The 25,274-nt window shown below is 43.3% G+C and overlaps 1 protein-coding gene across 1 annotated transcript in view; it reads left to right on the plus strand.

Annotated features, from left to right (window-relative positions):
• LOC128687215 (cytoplasmic dynein 2 light intermediate chain 1) overlaps positions 1-25,274 on the plus strand; it is a 98,079-nt gene that overhangs the window by 40,015 nt on the left and 32,790 nt on the right. The window contains exons 6-9 of the mRNA XM_070098472.1: positions 14,210-14,322; positions 14,888-15,001; positions 15,653-15,785; positions 25,142-25,240. Of these exons, the coding sequence (XP_069954573.1) occupies positions 14,210-14,322; positions 14,888-15,001; positions 15,653-15,785; positions 25,142-25,240 (459 nt within the window). The remainder of the gene's footprint in view (positions 1-14,209; positions 14,323-14,887; positions 15,002-15,652; positions 15,786-25,141; positions 25,241-25,274) is intronic.

Consider the following 25,274-nt stretch of genomic DNA (forward strand, 5'->3'; position numbering starts at 1 on the left):
TCCAGCTGTGGGTCATCATATGACTAAGACCCGCGTCAGGAAACACTTGTCCTGTTTCCTGACGAATCTTACCTAACCTAACAGTCTTTAAGATATTCTTAATTAACCATTAAGACGCACGTGATTTTCCCCTGAAATAAATGGCAACACTGCACGCCACACAAAGACGTACAGATATTTAACATGATTCAGTAAGCAATTATCACTTAGAACCAAAATATTTAGAAATTACTATCCACACTATACCCAAAATACCTGTACTTATCAAACTCAGATTCTACTTTTATTAAACGCAATCCTGGCTAACGGCTAATATACAATCCTGGCTAACAGCTAAGATACAATCCTGGCTAACAGCAAAGATACAATCCTGGCTAACAGCTAATATACAATCCTGGCTAACAGCTAAGATACAATCCTGGCTAACAGCTAATATACAATCCTAACAGCTAATATACAATCCTGGCTAACAGCTAAGATACAATCCTGGCTAACAGCTAATATACAATCCTGACAGCTAATATACAATCCTGGCTAACAGCTAATATACAATCCTGGCTAACAGCTAAGATACAATCCTGGCTAACAGCTAAGATACAATCCTGGCTAACAGCTAAGATACAATCCTGACTAACAGCTAAGATACAATCCTGGCTAACAGCTAAGATACAATCCTGGCTAACAGCTAAGATACAATCCTGGCTAACAGCTAATATACAATCCTGGCTAACAGCTAAGATACAATCCTGGCTAACAGCTAAGATACAATCCTGGCTAACAGCTAATATACAATCCTGGCTAACAGCTAAGATACAATCCTGACTAACAGCTAAGATACAATCCTGGCTAACAGCTAATATACAATCCTGGCTAACAGCTAAGATACAATCCTGACTAACAGCTAAGATACAATCCTGGCTAACAGCTAAGATACAATCCTGACTAACAGCTAAGATACAATCCTGGCTAACAGCTAAGATACAATCCTGGCTAACAGCTAATATACAATCCTGGCTAACAGCTAATATACAATCCTGGCTAACAGCTAAGATACAATCCTGACTAACAGCTAAGATACAATCCTGGCTAACAGCTAAGATACAATCCTGGCTAACAGCTAATATACAATCCTGGCTAAAAGCTAATACACAATCCTGGCTAACAGCTAATATACAGTCCTGGCTAACAGCTAATATACAATCCTGGCTAAAAGCTAATATACAATCCTGGCTAATAGCTAATATACAATCCTGGCTAACAGCTAATATACAGTCCTGGCTAACAGCTAATATACAATCCTGGCTAACAGCTAATATACAGTCCTGGCTAACAGCTAATATACAATCCTGGCTAACAGCTAATACACAATCCTGGCTAACAGCTAATATACAGTCCTGGCTAACAGCTAATATACAATCCTGGCTAACAGCTAATATACAATCCTGGCTAACAGCTAATATACAATCCTGGCTAACAGCTAATATACAGTCCTGGCTAACAGCTAGATACAGTCCTGGCTAACAGCTAGATACAGTCCTGGCTAACAGCTAGATACAATCCTGGCTAACAGCTAGATACAATCCTGGCTAACAGGTAGATACAGTCTTGGTTAACAGCTAGATACAGTCCTGGCTAACAGCTAGATACAGTCCTGGCTAACAGCTAGATACAGTCCTGGCTAACAGCTAGATACAGTCCTGGCTAACAGCTAAGATACAGTCCTGGCTAACAGCTAGATACAGTCCTGGCTAACAGCTAGATACAGTCCTGGCTATCAGCTAAGATACAGTCCTGGCTAACAGCTAGATACAGTCCTGGCTAACAGCTAAGATACCGTCCTGGCTAACAGCTAAGATGCAGTTCTGGCTAACAGCTAGATACAGTCCTGGCTAACAGCTAGATACAGTCCTGGCTAACAGCTAGATACAATCCTGGCTAACAGCTAGATACAGTCCTGGCTAACAGCTAGATACAGTCCTGGCTAACAGCTAGATACAGTCCTGGCTAACAGCTAGATACAGTCCTGGCTAACAGCTAGATACAGTCCTGGCTAACAGCTAGATACAGTCCTGGCTAACAGCTAGATACAGTCCTGGCTAACAGCTAGATACAGTCCTGGCTAACAGCTAGATACAGTCCTGGCTAACAGCTAAGATACAGTCCTGGCTAACAGCTAGATACAGTCCTGGCTAACAGCTAGATACAGTCCTGGTTAACAGCTAGATACAGTCCTGGCTAACAGCTAGATACAGTCCTGGCTAACAGCTAGATACAGTCCTGGCTAACAGCTAGATACAGTCCTGGCTAACAGCTAAGATACAGTCCTGGCTAACAGCTAAGATACAGTCCTGGCTAACAGCTAGATACAGTCCTGGCTAACAGCTAGATACAGTCCTGGCTAACAGCTAGATACAGTCCTGGCTAACAGCTAGATACAATCCTGGCTAACAGCTAGACACAATCCTGGCTAACAGCTAGATACAATCCTGGCTAACAGCGAGATACAGTCCTGGCTAACAGCTAGATACAGTCCTGGCTAACAGCTAGATACAGTCCTGGCTAACAGCTAGATACAATCCTGGCTAACAGCTAGATACAATCCTGGCTAACAGCTAGATACAGTCCTGGCTAACAGCTAAGATACAGTCCTGGCTAACAGCTAGATACAGTCCTGGCTAACAGCTAGATACAGTCCTGGTTAACAGCTAGATACAGTCCTGGCTAACAGCTAGATACAGTCCTGGCTAACAGCTAAGATACAGTCCTGGCTAACAGCTAAGATACAGTCCTGGCTAACAGCTAGATACAATCCTGGCTAACAGCTAGATACAATCCTGGCTAACAGCTAGATACAGTCCTGGCTAACAGCTAGATACAGTCCTGGCTAACAGCTAGATACAGACCTGGCTAACAGCTAGATACAATCCTGGCTAACAGCTAGATACAATCCTGGCTAACAGCTGGATACAATCCTGGCTAACAGCTAGATACAATCCTGGCTAACAGCTAAGATACAGTCCTGGCTAACAGCTAGATACAGTCCTGGCTAACAGCTAGATACAATCCTGGCTAACAGCTAGATACAGTCCTGGCTAACAGCTAGATACAATCCTGGCTAACAGCTAGATACAATCCTGGCTAACAGCTAAGATACAGTCCTGGCTAACAGCTAGATACAGTCCTGGCTAACAGCTAGATACAGTCCTGGCTAACAGCTAGATACAGTCCTGGCTAACAGCTAAGATACAGTCCTGGCTAACAGCTAAGATACAGTCCTGGCTAACAGCTAGATACAGTCCTGGCTAACAGCTAGATACAGTCCTGGTTAACAGCTAGATACAGTCCTGGCTAACAGCTAGATACAGTCCTGGCTAACAGCTAGATACAGTCCTGGCTAACAGCTAGATACAGTCCTGGCTAACAGCTAAGATACAGTCCTGGCTAACAGCTAAGATACAGTCCTGGCTAACAGCTAGATACAGTCCTGGCTAACAGCTAGATACAGTCCTGGCTAACAGCTAGATACAGTCCTGGCTAACAGCTAGATACAATCCTGGCTAACAGCTAGACACAATCCTGGCTAACAGCTAGATACAATCCTGGCTAACAGCGAGATACAGTCCTGGCTAACAGCTAGATACAGTCCTGGCTAACAGCTAGATACAGTCCTGGCTAACAGCTAGATACAATCCTGGCTAACAGCTAGATACAATCCTGGCTAACAGCTAGATACAGTCCTGGCTAACAGCTAAGATACAGTCCTGGCTAACAGCTAGATACAGTCCTGGCTAACAGCTAGATACAGTCCTGGTTAACAGCTAGATACAGTCCTGGCTAACAGCTAGATACAGTCCTGGCTAACAGCTAGATACAGTCCTGGCTAACAGCTAGATACAGTCCTGGCTAACAGCTAAGATACAGTCCTGGCTAACAGCTAAGATACAGTCCTGGCTAACAGCTAGATACAATCCTGGCTAACAGCTAGATACAATCCTGGCTAACAGCTAGATACAGTCCTGGCTAACAGCTAGATACAGTCCTGGCTAACAGCTAGATACAGTCCTGGCTAACAGCTAGATACAATCCTGGCTAACAGCTAGATACAATCCTGGCTAACAGCTAGATACAATCCTGGCTAACAGCTAGATACAATCCTGGCTAACAGCTAAGATACAGTCCTGGCTAACAGCTAGATACAATCCTGGCTAACAGCTAGATACAATCCTGGCTAACAGCTAGATACAGTCCTGGCTAACAGCTAGATACAATCCTGGCTAACAGCTAGATACAATCCTGGCTAACAGCTAAGATACAGTCCTGGCTAACAGCAAGATACAGTCCTGGCTATCAGCTAAGATACAGTCCTGGCTAACAGCTAAGATACAATCCTGGCTAACAGCTAGATACAATCCTGGCTAACAGCTAAGATACAATCCTGGCTAACAGCTAGATACAGTCCTGGCTAACAGCTAAGATACAGTCCTGGCTAACAGCTAGATACAATCCTGGCTAACAGCTAGATACAATCCTGGCTAACAGCTAGATACAGTCCTGGCTAACAGCTAGATACAATCCTAGCTAACAGCTAGATACAATCCTGGCTAACAGCTAAGATACAATCCTGGCTAACAGCTAGATACAGTCCTGGCTAACAGCTAAGATACAGTCCTGGCTAACAGCTAGATACAATCCTGGCTAACAGCTAGATACAGTCCTGGCTAACAGCTAGATACAGTCCTGGCTAACAGCTAAAATACAGTCCTGGCTAACAGCTAGATACAATCCTGGCTAACAGCTAGATACAGTCCTGGCTAACAGCTAAGATACAGTCCTGGCTAACAGCTAAGATACAGTCCTGGCTAACAGCTAGATACAATCCTGGCTAACAGCTAGATACAGTCCTGGCTAACAGCTAAGATACAGTCCTGGCTAACAGCTAGATACAATCCTGGCTAACATTTAAACACAATCCTGACCTAAACACACAAAAATGGTATGGTGATACCGACAACTTGTGACAAAAAACACTTACATACATTTCATGACAGATGAAACGTTTCGACACGAGTAGCGAAACGTTTTTTCTAATAAATGACGTGAACTGTACATTAGTGTCTTACTCCACACCAAACAGTTCTAGGCACAGTAATGGCTACTCCCTCAACGTTGCTGGTAAACACAGTTCTAGGCACAGTCCTGGCTACTCCCTCAACGTTGCTGGTAAACACAGTTCTAGGCACAGTCCTGGCTACTCCCTCAACGTTGCTGGTAAACACAGTTCTAGGCACAGTCCTGGCTACTCCCTCAACGTTGCTGGTAAACACAGTTCTAGGCACAGTCCTGGCTACTCCCTCAACGTTGCTGGTAAACACAGTTCTAGGCACAGTCCTGGCTACTCCCTCAACGTTGCTGGTAAACACAGTTCTAGGCACAGTCCTGGCTACTCCCTCAACGTTGCTGGTAAACACAGTTCTAGGCACAGTCCTGGCTACTCCCTCAACGTTGCTGGTAAACACAGTTCTAGGCACAGTCCTGGCTACTCCCTCAACGTTGCTGGTAAACACAGTTCTAGGCACAGTCCTGGCTACTCCCTCAACGTTGCTGGTAAACACAGTTCTAGGCACAGTCCTGGCTACTCCCTCAACGTTGCTGGTAAAACGTTGCTGGTCAACGTTGCTGGTAAACACAGTTCTAGGCACAGTCCTGGCTACTCCCTCAACGTTGCTGGTAAACACAGTTCTAGGCACAGTCCTGGCTACTCCCTCAACGTTGCTGGTAAACACAGTTCTAGGCACAGTCCTGGCTACTCCCTCAACGTTGCTGGTAAACACAGTTCTAGGCACAGTCCTGGCTACTCCCTCAACGTTGCTGGTAAACACAGTTCTAGGCACAGTCCTGGCTACTCCCTCAACGTTGCTGGTAAACACAGTTCTAGGCACAGTCCTGGCTACTCCCTCAACGTTGCTGGTAAACACCTAACTATAACCTCGTAACAACGAGACATCTATCATCATGGAAGGGACGGGAATAAATGATTAACAAAACCGACACGTTGATAGTTTTTAGATTAATATGTTTATTATGCAGCCCATACCCATCCTGTGGGTGGTAGTTACCTCATACCCATCCTGTGGGTGGTAGTTACCTCATACCCATCCTGTGGGTGGTAGTTACCTCATACCCATCCTGTGGGTGGTAGTTACCTCATACCCATCCTGTGGGTGGTAGTTACCTCATACCCATCCTGTGGGTGGTAGTCACCTCATACCCATCCTGTGGGTGGTAGTCACCCCATACCCATCCTGTGGGTGGTAGTCACCCCATACCCATCCTGTGGGTGGTAGTTACCTCATACCCATCCTGTGGGTGGTAGTCACCTCATACCCATCCTGTGGGTGGTGGTCACCCCATACCCATCCTGTGGGTGGTAGTTACCTCATACCCATCCTGTGGGTGGTAGTCACCTCATACCCATCCTGTGGGTGGTAGTCACCTCATACCCATCCTGTGGGTGGTAGTCACTTCATACCCATCTTGTGGGTGGTAGTCACCTCATACCCATCCTGTGGGTGGTAGTTACCTCATACCCATCCGGTGGGTGGTAGTCACCTCATACCCATCCTGTGGGTGGTAGTCACCTCATACCCATCCTGCGGGTGGTAGTCACCTCATACCCATCCTGTGGGTGGTAGTCACCTCATACCCATCTAGTGGGTGGTAGTCACCTCATACCCATCCTGTGGGTGGTAGTTACCTCATACCCATCCTGTGGGTGGTAGTCACCTCATACCCATCCTGTGGGTGGTAGTCACCCCATACCCATCCTGTGGGAGGTAGTCACCTCATACCCAACCTGTGGGTGGAAGTCACCTCATACCCATCCTGTGGGTGGTAGTCACCTCATACCCATCCGGTGGGTGGTAGTCACCTCATACCCATCCTGTGGGCGGTAGTCACATCATACCTATCCTGTGGGTGGTAGTCACCTCATACCCATCCTGTGGGTGGTAGTCACCTCATACCCATCCTGTGGGTGTAGTCACCTCATACCCATCCTGTGGGTGGTAGTCACCTCATACCCATCCGGTGGGTGGTAGTCACCTCATACCCATCCTGTGGGTGGTAGTCACCTCATACCCATCCTGTGGGTGGTAGTCACCTCATACCCATCCTGTGCGTGGTAGTCACCTCATACCCATCCTGTGGGTGGTAGTCACCCCATACCCATCTAGTGGGTGGTAGTCACCTCATACCCATCTAGTGGGTGGTAGTCACCTCATACCCATCCTGTGGGTGGTAGTTACCTCATACCCATCCTGTGGGTGGTAGTCACCTCATACCCATCCTGTGGGTGGTAGCCACCTCATACCCATCTTGTGGGTGGTAGTCACCTCATACCCATTCTGTGGGTGGTAGTCACCTCATACCTATCCTGTGGGTGGTAGTCACCTCATACCTATCCTGTGGATTGTAGTCACCTCATACCCATCCTGTGGGTGGTAGTCACCTCATACCTATCCTGTGGGTGGTAGTCACCTCATACCCATCCTGTGGATGGTAGTCACCTCATACCCATCCTGTGGGTGGTAGTCACCTCATACCCATTCAGTGGGTGGAAGTCACACCATACCCATCCTGTGGGTGGTAGTCACCTCAAACCCATCCTGTGGGTGGTAGTCAAAACATTACAGAGGTACCTAATAGGTCCAGGGACTGTACCTTAACATTACAGAGGTACATAATTGGTCCAGGGACTGTACCTCAACATTACAGAGGTACATAATTGGTCCAGGGACTGTACCTCAACATTACAGAGGTACATAATTGGTCCAGGGACTGTACCTCAACATTATAGAGGTACATAATTGGTCCTGGGACTGTACCTCAACATTACTGAGGTACATAATTGGTCCAGGGACTGTACCTCAACATTACAGAGGTACATAATTGGTCCAAGGACTGTACCTCAACATTACAGAGGTACATAATTGTTCCAGGGACTGTACGTCAACATTACAGAGGTACATAATTGGTTCAGGGACTGTACGTCAACATTATAGAGGTACATAATTGGTCCAGGGACTGTACCTCAACATTACAGAGGTACATAATTGGTCCAGTGGCTGTACCTCAACATTACAGAGGTACATAATTGGTCCAGGGACTGTACCTCAACATTATAGAGGTACATAATTTGTCTAGGGACTGTACCTCAACATTACAGAGATACATAATTGGTCTAGGGACTGTACCTCAACATTACAGAGGTACATAATTGGTCTAGGGACTGTACTTCAACATTACAGAGGTACATAATTGGTCTAGGGACTGTACCTCAACATTACAGAGGTACATAATTGGTCTAGGGACTGTATTTCAACATTACAGAGGTACATAATTGTTCTAGGGACTGTACCTCAACATTACAGAGGTACATAATTGGTCTAGGGACTGTACGTCAACATTACAGAGGTACATAATTGGTCTAGAGACTGTACCTCAACATTACAGAGGTACATAATTGGTCTAGGGACTGTACCTCAACATTACAGAGGTACATAATTGGTCTAGGGACTGTACTTCAACATTACAGAGGTACATAATTGGTCTAGGGACTGTACCTCAATATTACAGAGGTACATAATTGGTCTAGGGACTGTACCTCAACATTACAGAGGTACATAATTGGTCCAGGGACTGTGCCTCAACATTATAGAGGTACATAATTGGTCCTGGGACTGTACCTCAACATTACTGAGGTACATAATTGGTCCAGGGACTGTACCTCAACATTACAGAGGTACATAATTGGTCCAAGGACTGTACCTCAACATTACAGAGGTACATAATTGTTCCAGGGACTGTACGTCAACATTACAGAGGTACATAATTGGTTCAGGGACTGTACGTCAACATTATAGAGGTACATAATTGGTCCAGGGACTGTACCTCAACATTACAGAGGTACATAATTGGTCCAGTGGCTGTACCTCAACATTACAGAGGTACATAATTGGTCCAGGGACTGTACCTCAACATTATAGAGGTACATAATTTGTCTAGGGACTGTACCTCAACATTACAGAGATACATAATTGGTCTAGGGACTGTACCTCAACATTACAGAGGTACATAATTGGTCTAGGGACTGTACCTCAACATTACAGAGGTACATAATTGGTCTAGGGACTGTACCTCAACATTACAGAGGTACATAATTGGTCTAGGGACTGTACCTCAACATTACAGAGGTACATAATTGGTCTAGGGACTGTACTTCAACATTACAGAGGTACATAATTGGTCTAGGGACTGTACCTCAACATTACAGAGGTACATAATTGGTCTAGGGACTGTATTTCAACATTACAGAGGTACATAATTGTTCTAGGGACTGTACCTCAACATTACAGAGGTACATAATTGGTCTAGGGACTGTACGTCAACATTACAGAGGTACATAATTGGTCTAGAGACTGTACCTCAACATTACAGAGGTACATAATTGGTCTAGGGACTGTACCTCAACATTACAGAGGTACATAATTGGTCTAGGGACTGTACTTCAACATTACAGAGGTACATAATTGGTCTAGGGACTGTACCTCAATATTACAGAGGTACATAATTGGTCTAGGGACTGTACCTCAACATTACAGAGGTACATAATTGGTCTAGGGACTGTACCTCAACATTACAGAGGTACATAATTGGTCTAGGGACTGTACCTCAACATTACAGAGGTACATAATTGGTCTAGGGACTGTACCTCAACATTACAGAGGTACATAATTGGTCTAGGGACTGTACCTCAACATTACAGAGGTACATAATTGGTCTAGGGACTGTACCTCAACATTACAGAGGTACATAATTGGTCTAGGGACTGTACCTCAACATTACAGAGGTACATAATTGGTCCAGGGACTGTACCTCAACATCACAGAGGTACATAATGGGTCCAGGGACTGTACCTCAACATTACTGAGGTACATAATTGGTGTAGGGACTGTACCTCAACATTACTGAGGTACATAATTGGTGTAGGGACTGTACCTCAACATTACAGAGGTACATAATTGGTGTAGGGACTGTACCTCAACATTACAGAGGTACATAATTGGTGTAGGGACTGTACCTCAACATTACAGAGGTACATAATTGGTGTAGGGACTGTACCTCAACATTACAGAGGTACATAATTGGTGTAGGGACTGTACCTCAACATTACAGAGGTACATAATTGGTCTAGGGACTGTACCTCAACATTACAGAGGTACATAATTGGTCTAGGGACTGTACCTCAACATTACAGAGGTACATAATTGGTCTAGGGACTGGTCCCCAAAGTTTTGATAGCTGAACAAGGTACAAAAGTAATTAATCTTGTAAGTAAATTTACTTTCTTATGTTCATACATGGCTACAATCATGAACAAATTATACAGTAATGAACAATTCAGACTTCCACACCTGGTCACAACTGTAATGAGTTATTAGTGCAAATATTAATTGTTGGGACACACACACACACACACACACACACACATTGTACACTCATGGTACGTGACGAGTTGTCAGAGTGGGCGCCTGTGACAAGCGGGGTTCCACAGGGGTCAGTCCTAGGACCTGCGCTGTTCTTGGTATATGTGAACGACATAACGGAAGGGATAGACTCAGAAGTGTCCTTGTTTGCAGATGATGTGAAGTTAATGAGAAGAATCAAATCGGATGAGGATCAGGCAGGACTACAAAGAGACCTGGACAGGCTACAAGCCTGGTCCAGCAACTGGCTCCTTGAGTTTAATCCTGCCAAATGCAAAGTCATGAAGATTGGGGAAGGGCAAAGAAGACCGCAGACACAATATAGTTTAGATGGCCAAAGACTGCAAACCTCACTCAAGGAAAAAGATCTGGGTGTGAGTATAACACCGAGCATATCTCCTGAGGCGCACATCAATCAGATAACTGCTGCAGCATACGGGCGCCTGGCAAACCTACGGATAGCGTTCCGATACCTCAGTAAGGATTCATTCAAGACTCTGTATACCATTTACGTTATGCCCATACTGGAGTATGCAGCACCAGTTTGGAATCCACACCTAGTCAAGCACGTCAAGAAATTAGAGAAAATGCAAAGGTTTGCAACAAGACTAGTCCCAGAGCTACGGGGATTGTCCTATGAAGAAAGGTTGAGGGAAATCGGCCTGACGACACTGGAGGACAGGAGGGTCAGGGGAGACATAATAACGACATATAAAATACTGCACGGAATAGACAAGGTGGACAAAGACGTGATGTTCCAGAGAAGGGACACAGACACAAGAGGTCACAATTGGAAGTTGAAGACTCAGATGAATCAAAGGGATGTTAGGAAGTATTTCTTCAGTCATAGAGTTGTCAGGCCGTGGAATAGCCTAGAAAGTGACGTAGTGGAGGCGGGAACCATACATAGTTTTAAGGCGAGGTATGATAGAGCTCATGGGGCAGGGAGAGAGAGGACCTAGTAGCAATCAGCGAAGAGGCGGGGCCAGGAGCTATGAATCGACCCCTGCAACCACAAATAGGTGAGGACAAATAGGTGAGTACACGCATACATGCATACATTTGGGTATCTTGATTCTGTAAATATTTCGTGACACAGTGGCTTCTTCAGTCCAATGCGGGAAAATGTGGAAAAGGAAGTGTTTGAGGTAGTCAGTCCCTCAGCGTTGAGTCAATGTGTTCAGTCTGTGGACTGGATATTGCACCTGTCTAATTCTTCTTGAAGATATGGGTACTGCTAAGATATTTGTATTAATGAAAAGTTTCGCTCACCTCGAGTTTTGCAGTTCAACACATTCTCTGTCACATTAATAAAGATCTTACTGAGCGAAATGTTATTTAATAAAGTTCTCCCAGTACTGTGCATATCTTAATTGAACACAAGATTAGCTGCCTAAATACTTCATATATTATTTTTCACCTCCATATTTTCCCAGAAACTTTTACAACAGCGATGATTGTGAAGAATCTCTGGATATATGCCTTCGCTCACACCAACTTCAACATAAAATCGCAAAAACATATGAAATTCCCCAGTTTCGCGCTACCAACTCGTCCCTTTGCACTTTCAAAATGGAATATCAAAATTTTCAAGAGTTCAGCGGGTAGCTGCCATTGAGATTCATGATGCACACACAGACGGAGGTCTCTGCAGACTTGCAGTGCTCTCATATTACGTATTACATTCATGGTGGGGCGCTAAACCCATAGGGGTCATCCAGCGTCTGAAGGGGGGGTGGAAGGCATTCAGACTTGATTCAAGGAATTGAAGCACAGATTTAATTCCTTAGATCAAGAGCCGCCCCCCCCTTGCCAGTATCAAGGAACCCCCCTTGATGAGTCTATGCTGCCAGAGTCTCGTAAAATATATGGAAAAAGTCTAAAACCGTAGTGCAACCCGAGTTGTGGACTGGCAGCTGCCCCAAGACAGTGGAACCATACAGTGACATTCAGTTCTTAATTTGTCACGGGACATCAGCTGATGGAAATTTTAATCATATGATAACCTGCTCACTACTTCGTTATGAGTATCTTACAAACTGTGTTGTGTCCGTATTAAAGCACTTGGCTCTCTTCAGTGCTGGCGTGTGATTTACGATGAGTCGCACATCTCCTGTAGGTATACTCTAACCCCCCCATTTTTTTAGTGTAACAAAGTTATTATGGAGATGACTATGCCGTTAGGAACATCAATATTCTTTGATCATTTATGGATATGTCGTTAGGAATATCAGTATCTTTAGATCATTTACCCCTAGGAATACAAGAAGGGCGGTAGCTCGGGAAGTCTTCTGGTGCAACAGCGGTGGGAGTATCAGGCACCTTTGTAGTGACATTGTCATCTGGCATTCTAGCAATTAACGGCTGTGTGGTAGCAGCGCAGGCATTCTGTCGCGTTCTCCGTTATTTTTCTTTTTTTTTTGTTAGGGTAATCAAGACGCAGCCGATGAAAAGCTGTACATACCATAACGTCCAGTGATGTCCCTGTTGGCAGGTGAGGGTTGTCACTGTGCAGCTTTTGTTTTTGTTTTTTGTTTTTTTTACTACATCTTTGATATTGGTGTGTGGCAGAGGGGCTCTTATGTTTGTCTTCCAGTTTTTTTTTTAACTTACGTTTAGTCTATCGTTGGCTAATTGGTATGGGAACCAGTTAGTTTAATGTTTATTATGCACCTCATACCTATCCCGTGGGCGGTAGTCAAAAGATTACAGAGGTACATAATGGGTCCAGGGACTGGGCCCCCAAAGTTTTGATAGCTGAACTAGATATAAAGGTAATGAACTCACAAGTTACAAAGGTAATGAATCCTGTAAGAATGGTTACTTACGTTTATGCATGGGTACAATCATGAACAAATTAGAGTAATGAGCAATTCACACTTCCACACCCGGTCACAACTGTAATGAGTTATTGGTGCAAATACTGACACACGTACATGCTCATCTTTAGTGGCTATTTTGGCAGCCTCGTTTTGGTATCCAAGTGATACAGTCCAGGACTCTAGTTGATAGGCTATAAGCCAAACCAACCGTATGGAGACTCGATCACCTGTCTGCAAAATAGCAAGACAAACTTGCGGCCAGACTCTTCCATCTGAAGTTGCAAGTTAACATCTCATCAAGGAAAGTTCCTCAATATTGGCGAGGTGCTCTTGATCAAAGGAATTGAATCTTCCCTTGAATCGAATCGGATCGCTTCCCATTCCTCAGTCGCTGCGACCTCCACGAGTTTAATAATAATAATAATAATAATAGTTGAGGTGGTTTGGACATTTAGAGATGGAACAAAATAGGATGACTAGGAAGATGTAGGGGTCATCCAAGGAAGGGATGAAGGGAGGGAGAGGTAAAAAGGTTTTGACTGATTGGGGCTTGAACATCCCTCAGGTTTATGTGAGCGTATTAGCAGTGGAGACTAAGTGGTTTTTATGACAACTACGCTACTGGAGTGTGAGCAAGGTAACATTTATGGAGCCAGGGGAACCCGGTTAGCTGGACTTGAGTCTTGGAGGTGGGAAGTACAGTACCTGCACTCTGAAGGAGAGGTGGGGATGGTGTCAGCACGCTTCTGGCAAGACGGCGATTGCATGAGTGACTGTGACAGTGTTTCTTCCTTTTCGGGTCACCCTACCTCGGTGCTATAATAATAATAATGTTTATGGTAGGTGGATCAGGAAGTGACGCCGTTCCTGGTTCCTCTTGTGATTATAGGAGGAAAGTACGACATTTTTAAGGACCTGGAACCTGAAGGCAAGAAGCTAATATGTCGAGCACTTAGGTAAGTTTTTTTTTTAATTGAATCGTGTTATATTTTGTGAGATGTTGAAACCCGCAGATTGTTGGAGGCTCGATCCTCTGTCCGCTAACAGTGGCTTTGGTCACTTCACCAGAAATTCTCTAGGATACTCATAAGGATATGGAAATATTATTTTAGGACACTTTAATGTAATTATCCTTTTGTATATGGAATTTAAAACTATTCTGATATATACTTACACCATATGTTGTTCATGAACGTATGCGCTTAAAATCAGCATGTGCACACTGCAGGTTCGTGATGCACACGTGTGTACGTGGAAAGGTACTTTCCATGTGTTATGTAACGTCTTCAAATTTTGTACATATGATGTATCTTGTGGAAATAAATTTTGAAACTGAACATGAACGCATTCACGAAATTGCATGTGTGTACATGCGCGCATGTGTAGTAGTACCACAGGTTGTACATGAACGTATTCACGTAATTAGCATGTGTACACTGCAGGTTTGTAACATACAGGAGTACTTGTACCATAGGTTCTACATGAAAATATGTACGTAATCAACATGTGTGTACACTGCAGGTTTGTGACACACACACACGGGGCATCACTACACTTCTTCTCAGCTAAGGACGCAGGTCTGGTCAAGAAGACCAAGGAACTTCTCAGCCATTACGCTTTTGGCACCACGGAGAGGTCAGACTTTCTAACATTAATAACTGGATCATGGTGGTACTGATAAAGTAAACACATGTGCAACACTTGGGCACTTTTATTGTGGAAACGTTTCGCTACACAGTGGCTTCATCAGTCCAATACAAAGAATAGCAAAGATCAGAAGGAGACTGAAGTAATTAGTCCCTCAGCCTGGTTGAGGGACTAATTACTTCAGACATGTTGAACACAAGTGTTGCACATGTCTAATTTATCAACTTATCGGTTCTCTAAACCATTTATCTACATGGTGATATTGATTATTGAGTCATGGTAATATTCATTACTGAGTCATGGTAATACTGAGTAATTTATTTTAGTTATTAATCTGTACCCCTGGTACCTGGGTGTTAGTCGTTATGGGTGGCATCCTGGGAAAGAGAACTTAAGGACTCCCAGTGGAAATAGTCCACATTTTCTTGAGTTAGCCTGAGTTACGCCCATCAATACATAAAATCTTTCTCGTGAAGCCTTGAATTAGTTTCCCTGAAATGCTTTGTAAAACAAAAGGCTTTCCTTAGAATATGCAAGATTTATGTACTTTCGTAACTAATTTATAACCAAACGAACTGTAAATTGTAACATATATTCAAAATAAATAAATGTTTTATTTCGTTATAAATGTATTGGCAGCCGGAGCCTAGCACAGGACTACAACCAGCCACTGATCATCCCAGCCGGCAGTGACAGTCTGGCTACCATTAACATGAATGATGAGCTTAACCTGGACTCCTGGAGGCACCTGTACACTACTAGGTTCCCTCAGGTAAGTGTTTAACTCACATAAATCAGTCACACTGACACACTATCCTTATAACACAACTTTCCGTTATACGACTCGTGTGTTATTTCTGTGCTGTTAGCGTTCAACTTGAAGTTAGTTTAGACTGCCCCAGGATAAATAACACAAAGGCACAGTACCGTGACTGGAACAATACACGCGGGTTATTTGTGTACCCCAGGAGAGACAACACCGGACCTGGCCAGGCTAGGTTAGATTAATTATACAAGATTAATTATACAAGACTGGAGAACACACTTGACCTTATTTTCACAAATGATTAGGACATGGTAAGGAATATAACAATATCAAAAACAACAAATTCTGATCACAATCTAATCGAAGTCCAGACTTGCATGCACAGGAGTCCTGATCGGCAAGATGTATACAGTTATGAGAGTACCTTTACCAAATTCAACTTCAACAACAAGATCATCATCTGGGATCAGGTAAACTATGCCCTAAATGAAACATGCTGGGAGGATATTTTAAATTACATGGACCCTAACCAATGCCTCGAAATGATCACCCTCCTGGTAGCTGAAGTATGTTCAAGGTATAGCACAATTTAGTCAAAATCTAGGGAGTATGATAACTGATGCACGCATGAACAAAGATCACTTACTACTCTCAGGTGACTTCAATATAAATCTCCTGCAAGACCAGGACCCACACGTTACTGAATTCACAAACACAATGAGTAACTGTATGTTACTACCAGCAGTAACAAAACCTACAAGAGTTACAGAGACTAGTGTTTCCCTACTTGACCACATCTGGACCAACACCATATCCCCTTTAAAATCAGGCATAATTACAGATAATACCACAGACCACTACCCTACTTTCCTCATAACAACTCTTGGTAAACTACCCCAAGACACTACTAAAGTCACCTTCAGACTTCACAATGAGGCAGCCATTAATAACTTCACAACAGCATTAGCAAACATTGATTGGCACACTGAGCTAGAAATCTATACAGATATTGACGAATGTATTAATAATTTTCTAAAAAAGACCCAATACCTCTATAACAAGCACTGCCCTAAAAAAACTAAACAGATGACAGCAAAGAGACTGAACAGTCCCTGGCTAACACCCAGCATTCTCAAATCCATAAATACAAAACACCAATATGAAAAACAGTACAGAATGGGTCACATAACCAGAGACCAAACAAAACGTTACTCGTCAATCCTAACCAGCCTGATAAGAAGGGCAAAAAAATTGTATTATGAGAACAGATTATCCAACTTACGAGGTGATATAAAAAAGACCTGGAAAACCCTATCAGAAATTCTGGGAACAAAAAAGATATCACGAAATAGCGAAATAAAATTAGCAAAATCAGATGAACCCCAACTCCCACCAACAGAAACAGCAAACAGACTCAATGATTTCTTCTCCACTATAGGACAAAACCTTGCCAATAAAATCCCAAGCTCAGATACCCCACCAAATGACTACCTCACCGGCAACTACCCGAACACACTGTTCCTAGCTCCGACTAACCCATACGAAGTCTCCCTTATTATCAATGCACTAAAAAACAAGGCAGGAGATTTAAGTACCTTACCACCCTTTATATACAAAAAAGTGTCACAAGTGCTATCTCCAATCATTGCAACACTCTTTAACAAATCCATTGAATCCTCCACCTTCCCTACAGTACTCAAAATAGCAAGGGTCACCCCGATCCACAAAGGAGGAGACCAAACAGAGTTGAATAACTATAGGCCAATATCCAACTTACACCCTCTCTCAAAAATCTTCGAAAAATTAATTCATAAACGAATCTACTCCTACCTTATCTCCCAAAACATACTCAACCCCTGCCAATTTGGATTCAGGCCTAATAAAAATACTAATGATGCTATTATACACATGCTAGAACATATATACACTGCAATAGAGAAAAAAGAAGTCCCACTGGGGATCTTCATTGACTTACGTAAAGCTTTTGATACAGTTGACCATGACTTGCTCCACGTAAAATTGTCACACTATGGTATAAGAGGGCACTCCCTCAACTACCTCAAGTCATACCTCAGCAACAGAAGCCAATATGTGTACGCAAATGGGGCAAACTCTTCTGCGCAACCAATTACAGTTGGTGTCCCACAGGGAAGTGTCCTTGGCCCTCTTCTCTTTCTCCTATACATAAATGACCTTCCAAATGCTTCGCAATTACTCAAACCCACACTATTTGCAGATGACACTACATACGTCTTCTCTCACCCGAGCCCAGTCACACTAGCCAATACTGTAAATACCGAATTACAGAAAATATCTACCTGGATGAGGACTAACAAACTTACACTAAACATTGACAAAACCTACTTCATTCAGTTTGGTAACAGAGCTACAGATGTCCCTCTTAACATAATGATAAACGGATCACCTATCACAAAGCTAACAGAGGGAAAATTCTTAGGAATCCACCTTGATAATAGACTCAAATTTCATACACATATACAACAAATTTCTAAGAAAATTTCCAAGACTGTAGGCATACTATCGAAGATACGGTACTATGTTCCACAGTCAGCCCTCCTGGCCCTATATCACTCTCTTATTTACCCCTATCTCACCTATGGAATTTGTGCATGGGGCTCAACAACAATTAACCATCTCAGACCACTAATTACCCAACAAAAGGCTGCAGTTAGAATGATAACAAATTCTCACTACAGGCAGCACACTCCACCAATATTCAATACACTAAACCTACTCACCATACAAAACATCCATACTTATTACTGCACCTATTACATACATAGAACACTTAACTCTGATATTAACCCTCCCCTCAAACATCTCCTTGCCAACCTCAACAGAACACATGACCATAACACAAGGCACAGATCACTCTTTGATGTTCCTCGTGTTCATCTCACACTATGCAAAAACTCAATGCACATAAAAGGCCCTAAAATCTGGAATTCATTACCTGTAAATATAAAAGAAACACTACCTGTTTATAAATTCAAGTCTCTACTCAAAGATCACTTACTCACCCAAAACCAAATAAATACTGAATAACTGAACCTTATAAATTGTATATCCTATATGTTACTCACAATTATATCACATAAATGTTAAACCTAAAACCGAATCTAACTTTATTATTTTTTAAATACACTACCTAACAGAATCCTTCATATGACCTGTCTTTGTAATACTCACTTGTGCTTTATAGTAATCTGTTTACATTAATGTTTTATCACTGACTTCATCATTGCTTAGTTAATCTTAAGTTAATTTTAAGCCAGCCCGTAATGCTATGCATAGTATAAGTGGCTTTGGCATACTGCTCTTATCTGTATTTTTTTTTTTTTGTACCTCTGTATGTGTGCACAAATTTATAATAAATAAATAAATAAATAAATAAATAAATATTCCTACAAGACAAAAGAAAAGAAAAAGTAAACTGGCCTGTACATTGCAGAGTCACTTGTTTGCACAGAACTGCTAAATGCCTCAAATGATGTAGTGGAAGTTTTAGCAGTAAAGGTCGAGAACCAAAACCTAGTCATTGTGGTAGTCTACAAGCCTCCGGATGCAACATCCCAGCAATTCCAGGAACAGCTGTTAAAAATTGACCACTGTCTGGAAAACCTTCCAGCTCCTGCACCCAACATCTTGCTCCTGGGGGATTTCAACTTAAGGCACCTAAAATGGAGGAATATAGCAAATAATATTGTTGCAGTAATAACACCAGGAGGCAGCTCTGATGAAAACTCACACTCACGCGAGCTTTTAAATCTCTGCACAAAATTCAATTTAAACCAGCAAATAATAGAGCCTACTAGACTGGAGAATACACTAGACCTCATCTTCACTAACAATGATGATCTGATAAGAAATATCACCATATCAAAAACAATATACTCAGATCACAACATAATTGAGGTTCAGTCATGTATGCGCGGAGCCCCAGACCGACATAATGAGATTAGTCACGAGGGAGCATTCACCAAATTCAACTTCAATAACAAAAACATAAAGTGGGACCAAGTAAACCAAGTCCTAACCGATATAAGCTGGGAAGATATACTAAGCAACACAGACCCCAACTTATGCCTAGAACAGATTAACTCGGTGGCACTCGATGTATGCACAAGGCTTATTCCTCTAAGAAAAAGGAGGAGTAGATGTAAAACAGAAAGAGACAGGCGCTCCCTTTACAGGCGACGGAAAAGAATAACAGAGCGGCTAAAAGAGGTCAATATATCTGAAATGCGTAGGGAGACACTGGTCAGAGAAATAGCAAGCATCGAACTTAAGCTAAAAGAATCCTTTAGGAGTCAGGAATCGCGGGAAGAACTAAAAGCCATAAATGAAATCGAAAGAAACCCAAAGTATTTCTTCTATGCCAAATCAAAATCGAGAACAACGTCCAGTGTTGGGCCCCTACTTAAACAAGATGGGTCCTACACAGATGACAGCAAGGAAATGAGTGAGCTACTCAAGTCCCAATATGACTCAGTTTTTAGCAAGCCGCTAACCAGACTGAGAGTCGAAGATCAAAATGAATTTTTTATGAGAGAGCCACAAAATTTGATTAACACAAGCCTATCCGATGTTATCCTGACGCCAAATGACTTCGAACAGGCGATAAATGACATGCCCATGCACTCTGCCCCAGGGCCAGACTCGTGGAACTCTGTGTTCATCAAGAACTGCAAGAAGCCCCTATCACGAGCTTTTACCATCCTATGGAGAGGGAGCATGGACACGGGGGTCGTCCCACAGTTACTAAAAACAACAGACATAGCCCCACTCCACAAAGGGGGCAGTAAAGCAACACCAAAGAACTACAGACCAATAGCACTAACATCCCATATCATAAAAATCTTTGAAAGGGTCCTAAGAAGCAAGATCACCACGCATCTAGAAACCCATCAGTTACACAACCCAGGGCAACATGGGTTTAGAACAGGTCGCTCCTGTCTGTCTCAACTATTGGACCACTACGACAAGGTCCTAAATGCACTAGAAGACAAAAAGAATGCAGAATGTCAGGGGCCCGAGACTGTTCAACTGCCTCCCAGCACACATAAGGGGGATTACCAACAGACTCCTGGCAGTCTTCAAGCTGGCACTGGACAAGCACCTAAAGTCAGTTCCGGATCAGCCGGGCTGTGGCTCGTATGTTGGTTTGCGTGCAGCCAGCAGCAACAGCCTGGTTGATCAGGCTCTGATCCACCAGGAGGCCTGGTCTCAGACCGGGCCGCGGGGGCGTTGACCCCCGGAACTCTCTCCAGGTAAACTCCAGGTAAACAGGAGAAGACGAAGAATCATTGAGCTCCTCAAGAATGCCAGATGTCTGATACACGGAAGGAAGTGCTAACCAGGGAAGTGGAAAATATTGAACTAAAGCTAAAGGACTCATACAGGATCCAGGAGAGACAAGAGGAGCTAAAAGCGATTAATGAAATTGAAAGAAATTCGAGATATTTCTTTTCATATGCCAAAAACAAGTTAAAAACCACTTCTAGTATAGGGCCCCTGGTCAGACAAGACGGATCCTACACAGACAACAAAGAAATGAGCGAGATACAGAAATTGCAGTATGACTCAGTGTTCAGCGAGCCACTAACCAGTTTAAAGATAGACAATCCAAAAATTTTTTTCATGAATGAGCCTCAAAACCCTGCCAATGTAGGCCAGATTTATGACATAACCCTAACTCCACTAGACTTTGAGAAAGCCATCGACGACACGCCCATGCACTCAGCCCCAGGCCCAGACTCGTGGAACTCTGTGTTCATTAAAAACTGCAAGAAACCCCTCTCACGGGCCCTAAGTATGCTATGGAGAGGAGCTTAGACACAGGCGAGATTCCACAGTCACTAAAAACAACAGATATAGCCCCACTCCATAAAGGTGGCAGCAAAGCAGTAGCTAAGAACTATAGACCAGTAGCTTTAACGTCCCACATCATAAATATCTTTTAAAGAGTTCTAAGAAGCAGGATAGCAAACCACCTGGACTCCCAAAAATTGCACAACCCAGGGCAACATGGTTTCAGAGCAGGTCGCTCCTGCCTTTCGCAATTGCATAACCACTATGATATGGTCCTAGATGCACTGGAAAACAAACAGAATGCGGATGTAGTATACACAGACTTTGCTAAAGCCTTTGACAAGTGCGACCATGGTGTAATAGCACACAAAATGCGTGCTAAAGGGAAAGATGGCAAAGTAGGCAGATGGATCTTCAACTTTCTGACCAATCGCACACAAAGAGTAGTGGTAAACAGAGTTAAATCAGATGCTGCCATAGTGAAAAGCTCTGTCCCACAAGGCACAGTACTCGCACCTATCCTGTTCCTTATTCTCATATCAGACATAGAGATGTAAACCACAGAACTGTATCATCTTTTGCAGACGATACTAGGATCTGCATGAGAGAGTCATCCATTCAGGACACGGCAAAGCTCCAAGAAGATATAAACCAAGTTTTCCAATGGGCAACAGAGAACAATATGATGTTCAAGGAAGACAAATTCCAACTACTCCGTTATGGAAAACTGGAGGAAATAATAACTAGAACTGAGTATACTACAAACTCCAATCACACAATAGAGCGGAAAAGTAATGTGAAGGACCTGGGTGTGGTAATGTCCGAAGACCTCACCTTCAAGGACCACAACAATGCCACTATCACATCTGCGAGGAAACTGATAGGATGGATACTGAGAACATTCAAGACAAGAGATGCTAAGCCAATGATGATCCTTTTTAAATCACTTATTCTCTCTAGGCTGGAATACTGCTGTACATTAACATCCCCATTCAAGGCAGGTGAAACTGCAGAACTAGAGAATGTACAGAGAACCTTTACTGCATAAGTTCCATCAAACACCTTAACTACTGGGAGCGCCTGGAAGCACTTGTACTCACTAGAGCTCAGGAGAGAGAGATATATCATAATCTACACCTGGAAGATTCTGGAGGGACTGGTCCCTAATATGCACACAGCAATCACTCCATACGAAAGCAAAAGACTTGGCAGGCGATGCAACATACCCCCAGTGAAAAGTAGGGGCGTCACTGGTACACTTAAGAGAAAACGCAATAAGTGTCCGGGGACCAAGACTGTTCAACAGCCTCCCACCAGCAATAAGGGGCATTACGGGAAGACCCCTGGTTGTCTTCAAGAGGGAGCTGGACAGATACCTAAAGACGGTGCCGGATCAGCCGGGCTGTGGTTCGTACGTTGGACTGCGTGCGGCCAGCAGTAACAGCCTCGTTGATCAGGCCCTGATCCACCGGGAGTCCTGGTCGTGGACCAGGCCGATGGGGCATTGGTCCCCGGAATGCCCTCCAGGTAGCCTCCAGGTAATATATGGGGTACTAAACAGATCAGACACAGAATGGGCTCAGGAACTGGGCCCAATATTTTGTCTGTTAAGCAAGTTAAGGTATACCTGGAGTATACCTGGAGAGGGTTTCGGGGATCAACGCCCTCACAGTTCGGTCTGTGACTAGGCCGCCTGGTGGATCAGGGTCTGATCAACCAGGCTGTTACTGCTGGCCGCACGCAGACCGACGTACAGAAGGTCCAGTTCCTTTGATTAAAGTAGCATGAGGAAACCTCCGTCTAGGGGTAATAATGGCAGCTATGATGATGCTTCTACGTCAGGTTAGAAGACGCAGCTGTTCACTGTTGCTGCACAAGAAGTCTTAACATAATATACTCTAGTTTTAAAGTAGCATTTAAGTCTCATGATTAATTGACCATAATGCGTCTGGAAAATCTTCCAGCTCCTGCACCCAACATCTTGCTCCTGGGGGATTTCAACTTAAGGCACCTAAAATGGAGGAATATAGCAAATAATATTGTTGCAGTAATAACACCAGGAGGCAGCTCTGATGAAAACTCACACTCACACGAGCTTTTAAATCTCTGCACAAAATTCAATTTAAACCAGCAAATAATAGAGCCTACTAGACTGGAGAATACACTAGACCTCATCTTCACTAACAATGATGATCTGATAAGAAATGTCACCATATCAAAAACAATATACTCAGATCACAACATAATTGAGGTTCAGACATGTATGCGTGGAGCCCCAGACCGACAAAATGAGACTAGTCACGAGGGAGCATTCACCAAATTCAACTTCAATAACAAAAACATAAAGTAAGATCCCGTCACCAGCATGAGGAAACCTCCGTCTAGGGGACGGAAAAGAATAATGGCAGCTATGATGATGCTTCTACGTCAGGTTAGAAGACGCAGCTGTTCACTGTTGCTGCACAAGAAGTCTTAACATAATATACTCAAAATGAATTTTTTATGAGAGAGCCACAAAATTTGATTAACACAAGCCTATCCGAGTGACGCCAAATTTAAGGCGATAAATGACATGCCCATGTAGAACTCTGTGTTCATCAAGAACTGCAAGAAGCCCCTATCACGAGCCTTTTCCATCCTTGGAGAGGGAGCATGGACACGGGGGTCGTCCCTCAGTTACTAAAAACAACAGACGAACGGAAGTAATGAACTATTTACTAGCTTAGTATTATATTTACTGATTAGAGCTAAGCCTGTAAGATCGTAAAGCTTGAGGGAATAGGAGGCACTCAGGTTCGATCCGAGGAACAGAAAAGGTCCAGTTCCTTTGATTAAGATCCCGTCACCAGCATGAGGAAACCTCCGTCTAGGGGTAATAATGGCAGCTATGATGATGCTTCTACGTCAGGTTAGAAGACGCAGCTGTTCACTGTTGCTGCACAAGAAGTCTTAACATAATATACTCTAGTTTTAAAGTAGCATTTAAGTCTCATGATTAATTGACCATAATGCGTTGCATAATTAGTGGCTTCCTTTCGTACCTACTACTGCACTAATTCACATATATCTGCTGCATTCCTTGTGACTCAGAATTAAAAGGAATGCAGCAGATATATGTGAATTAGTTCAGTAGTAGGTACGATCACTAAAGCTCTTGCTTCACACGGCGAGGGTCTGCGTTCGATTCCCAGGGAGGGTAGAAACACTGGGCGTGTTTCTTTACACCTGTTGTCCCTATTCACCCATCAGTAAAATGGGTACCTGGGCGTTAGTCGACTGGTGTGAGTCGCATCCTGGGGCAAGAACCTAATTGGTGGGGAATGTTCAGCATAACAAGGGGCTTTCTATATATATATTGGTGTCAGCTATGGTCTATGTACCTTGTACATGTAGTACTGTAAATATATTATTACTAATTATGCGACGCATTTCGTGCAATTAATCATGAGGCTTACATGCTACTTAAAAACTAGAGTATATTAAGACTTCTTGTGTAGTAACTAACAGCTGCCTATTATTATTATTGGCAGGAAAATGAGGAGCGGTCTTCAGTATTACCGGAGGATCCTAGCAGAGATCCTACCTATGCTGAACCTGACGTAGATAACCTCAGGACCCAGAAAGACGAGGTCAGTCTTATTTTACTGTTTATTTTGCTAATAA

This window comes from Cherax quadricarinatus, chromosome 62 (assembly GCF_038502225.1).
Source record: "Cherax quadricarinatus isolate ZL_2023a chromosome 62, ASM3850222v1, whole genome shotgun sequence".
In the NCBI taxonomy this organism is placed as follows: domain Eukaryota; kingdom Metazoa; phylum Arthropoda; class Malacostraca; order Decapoda; family Parastacidae; genus Cherax; species Cherax quadricarinatus.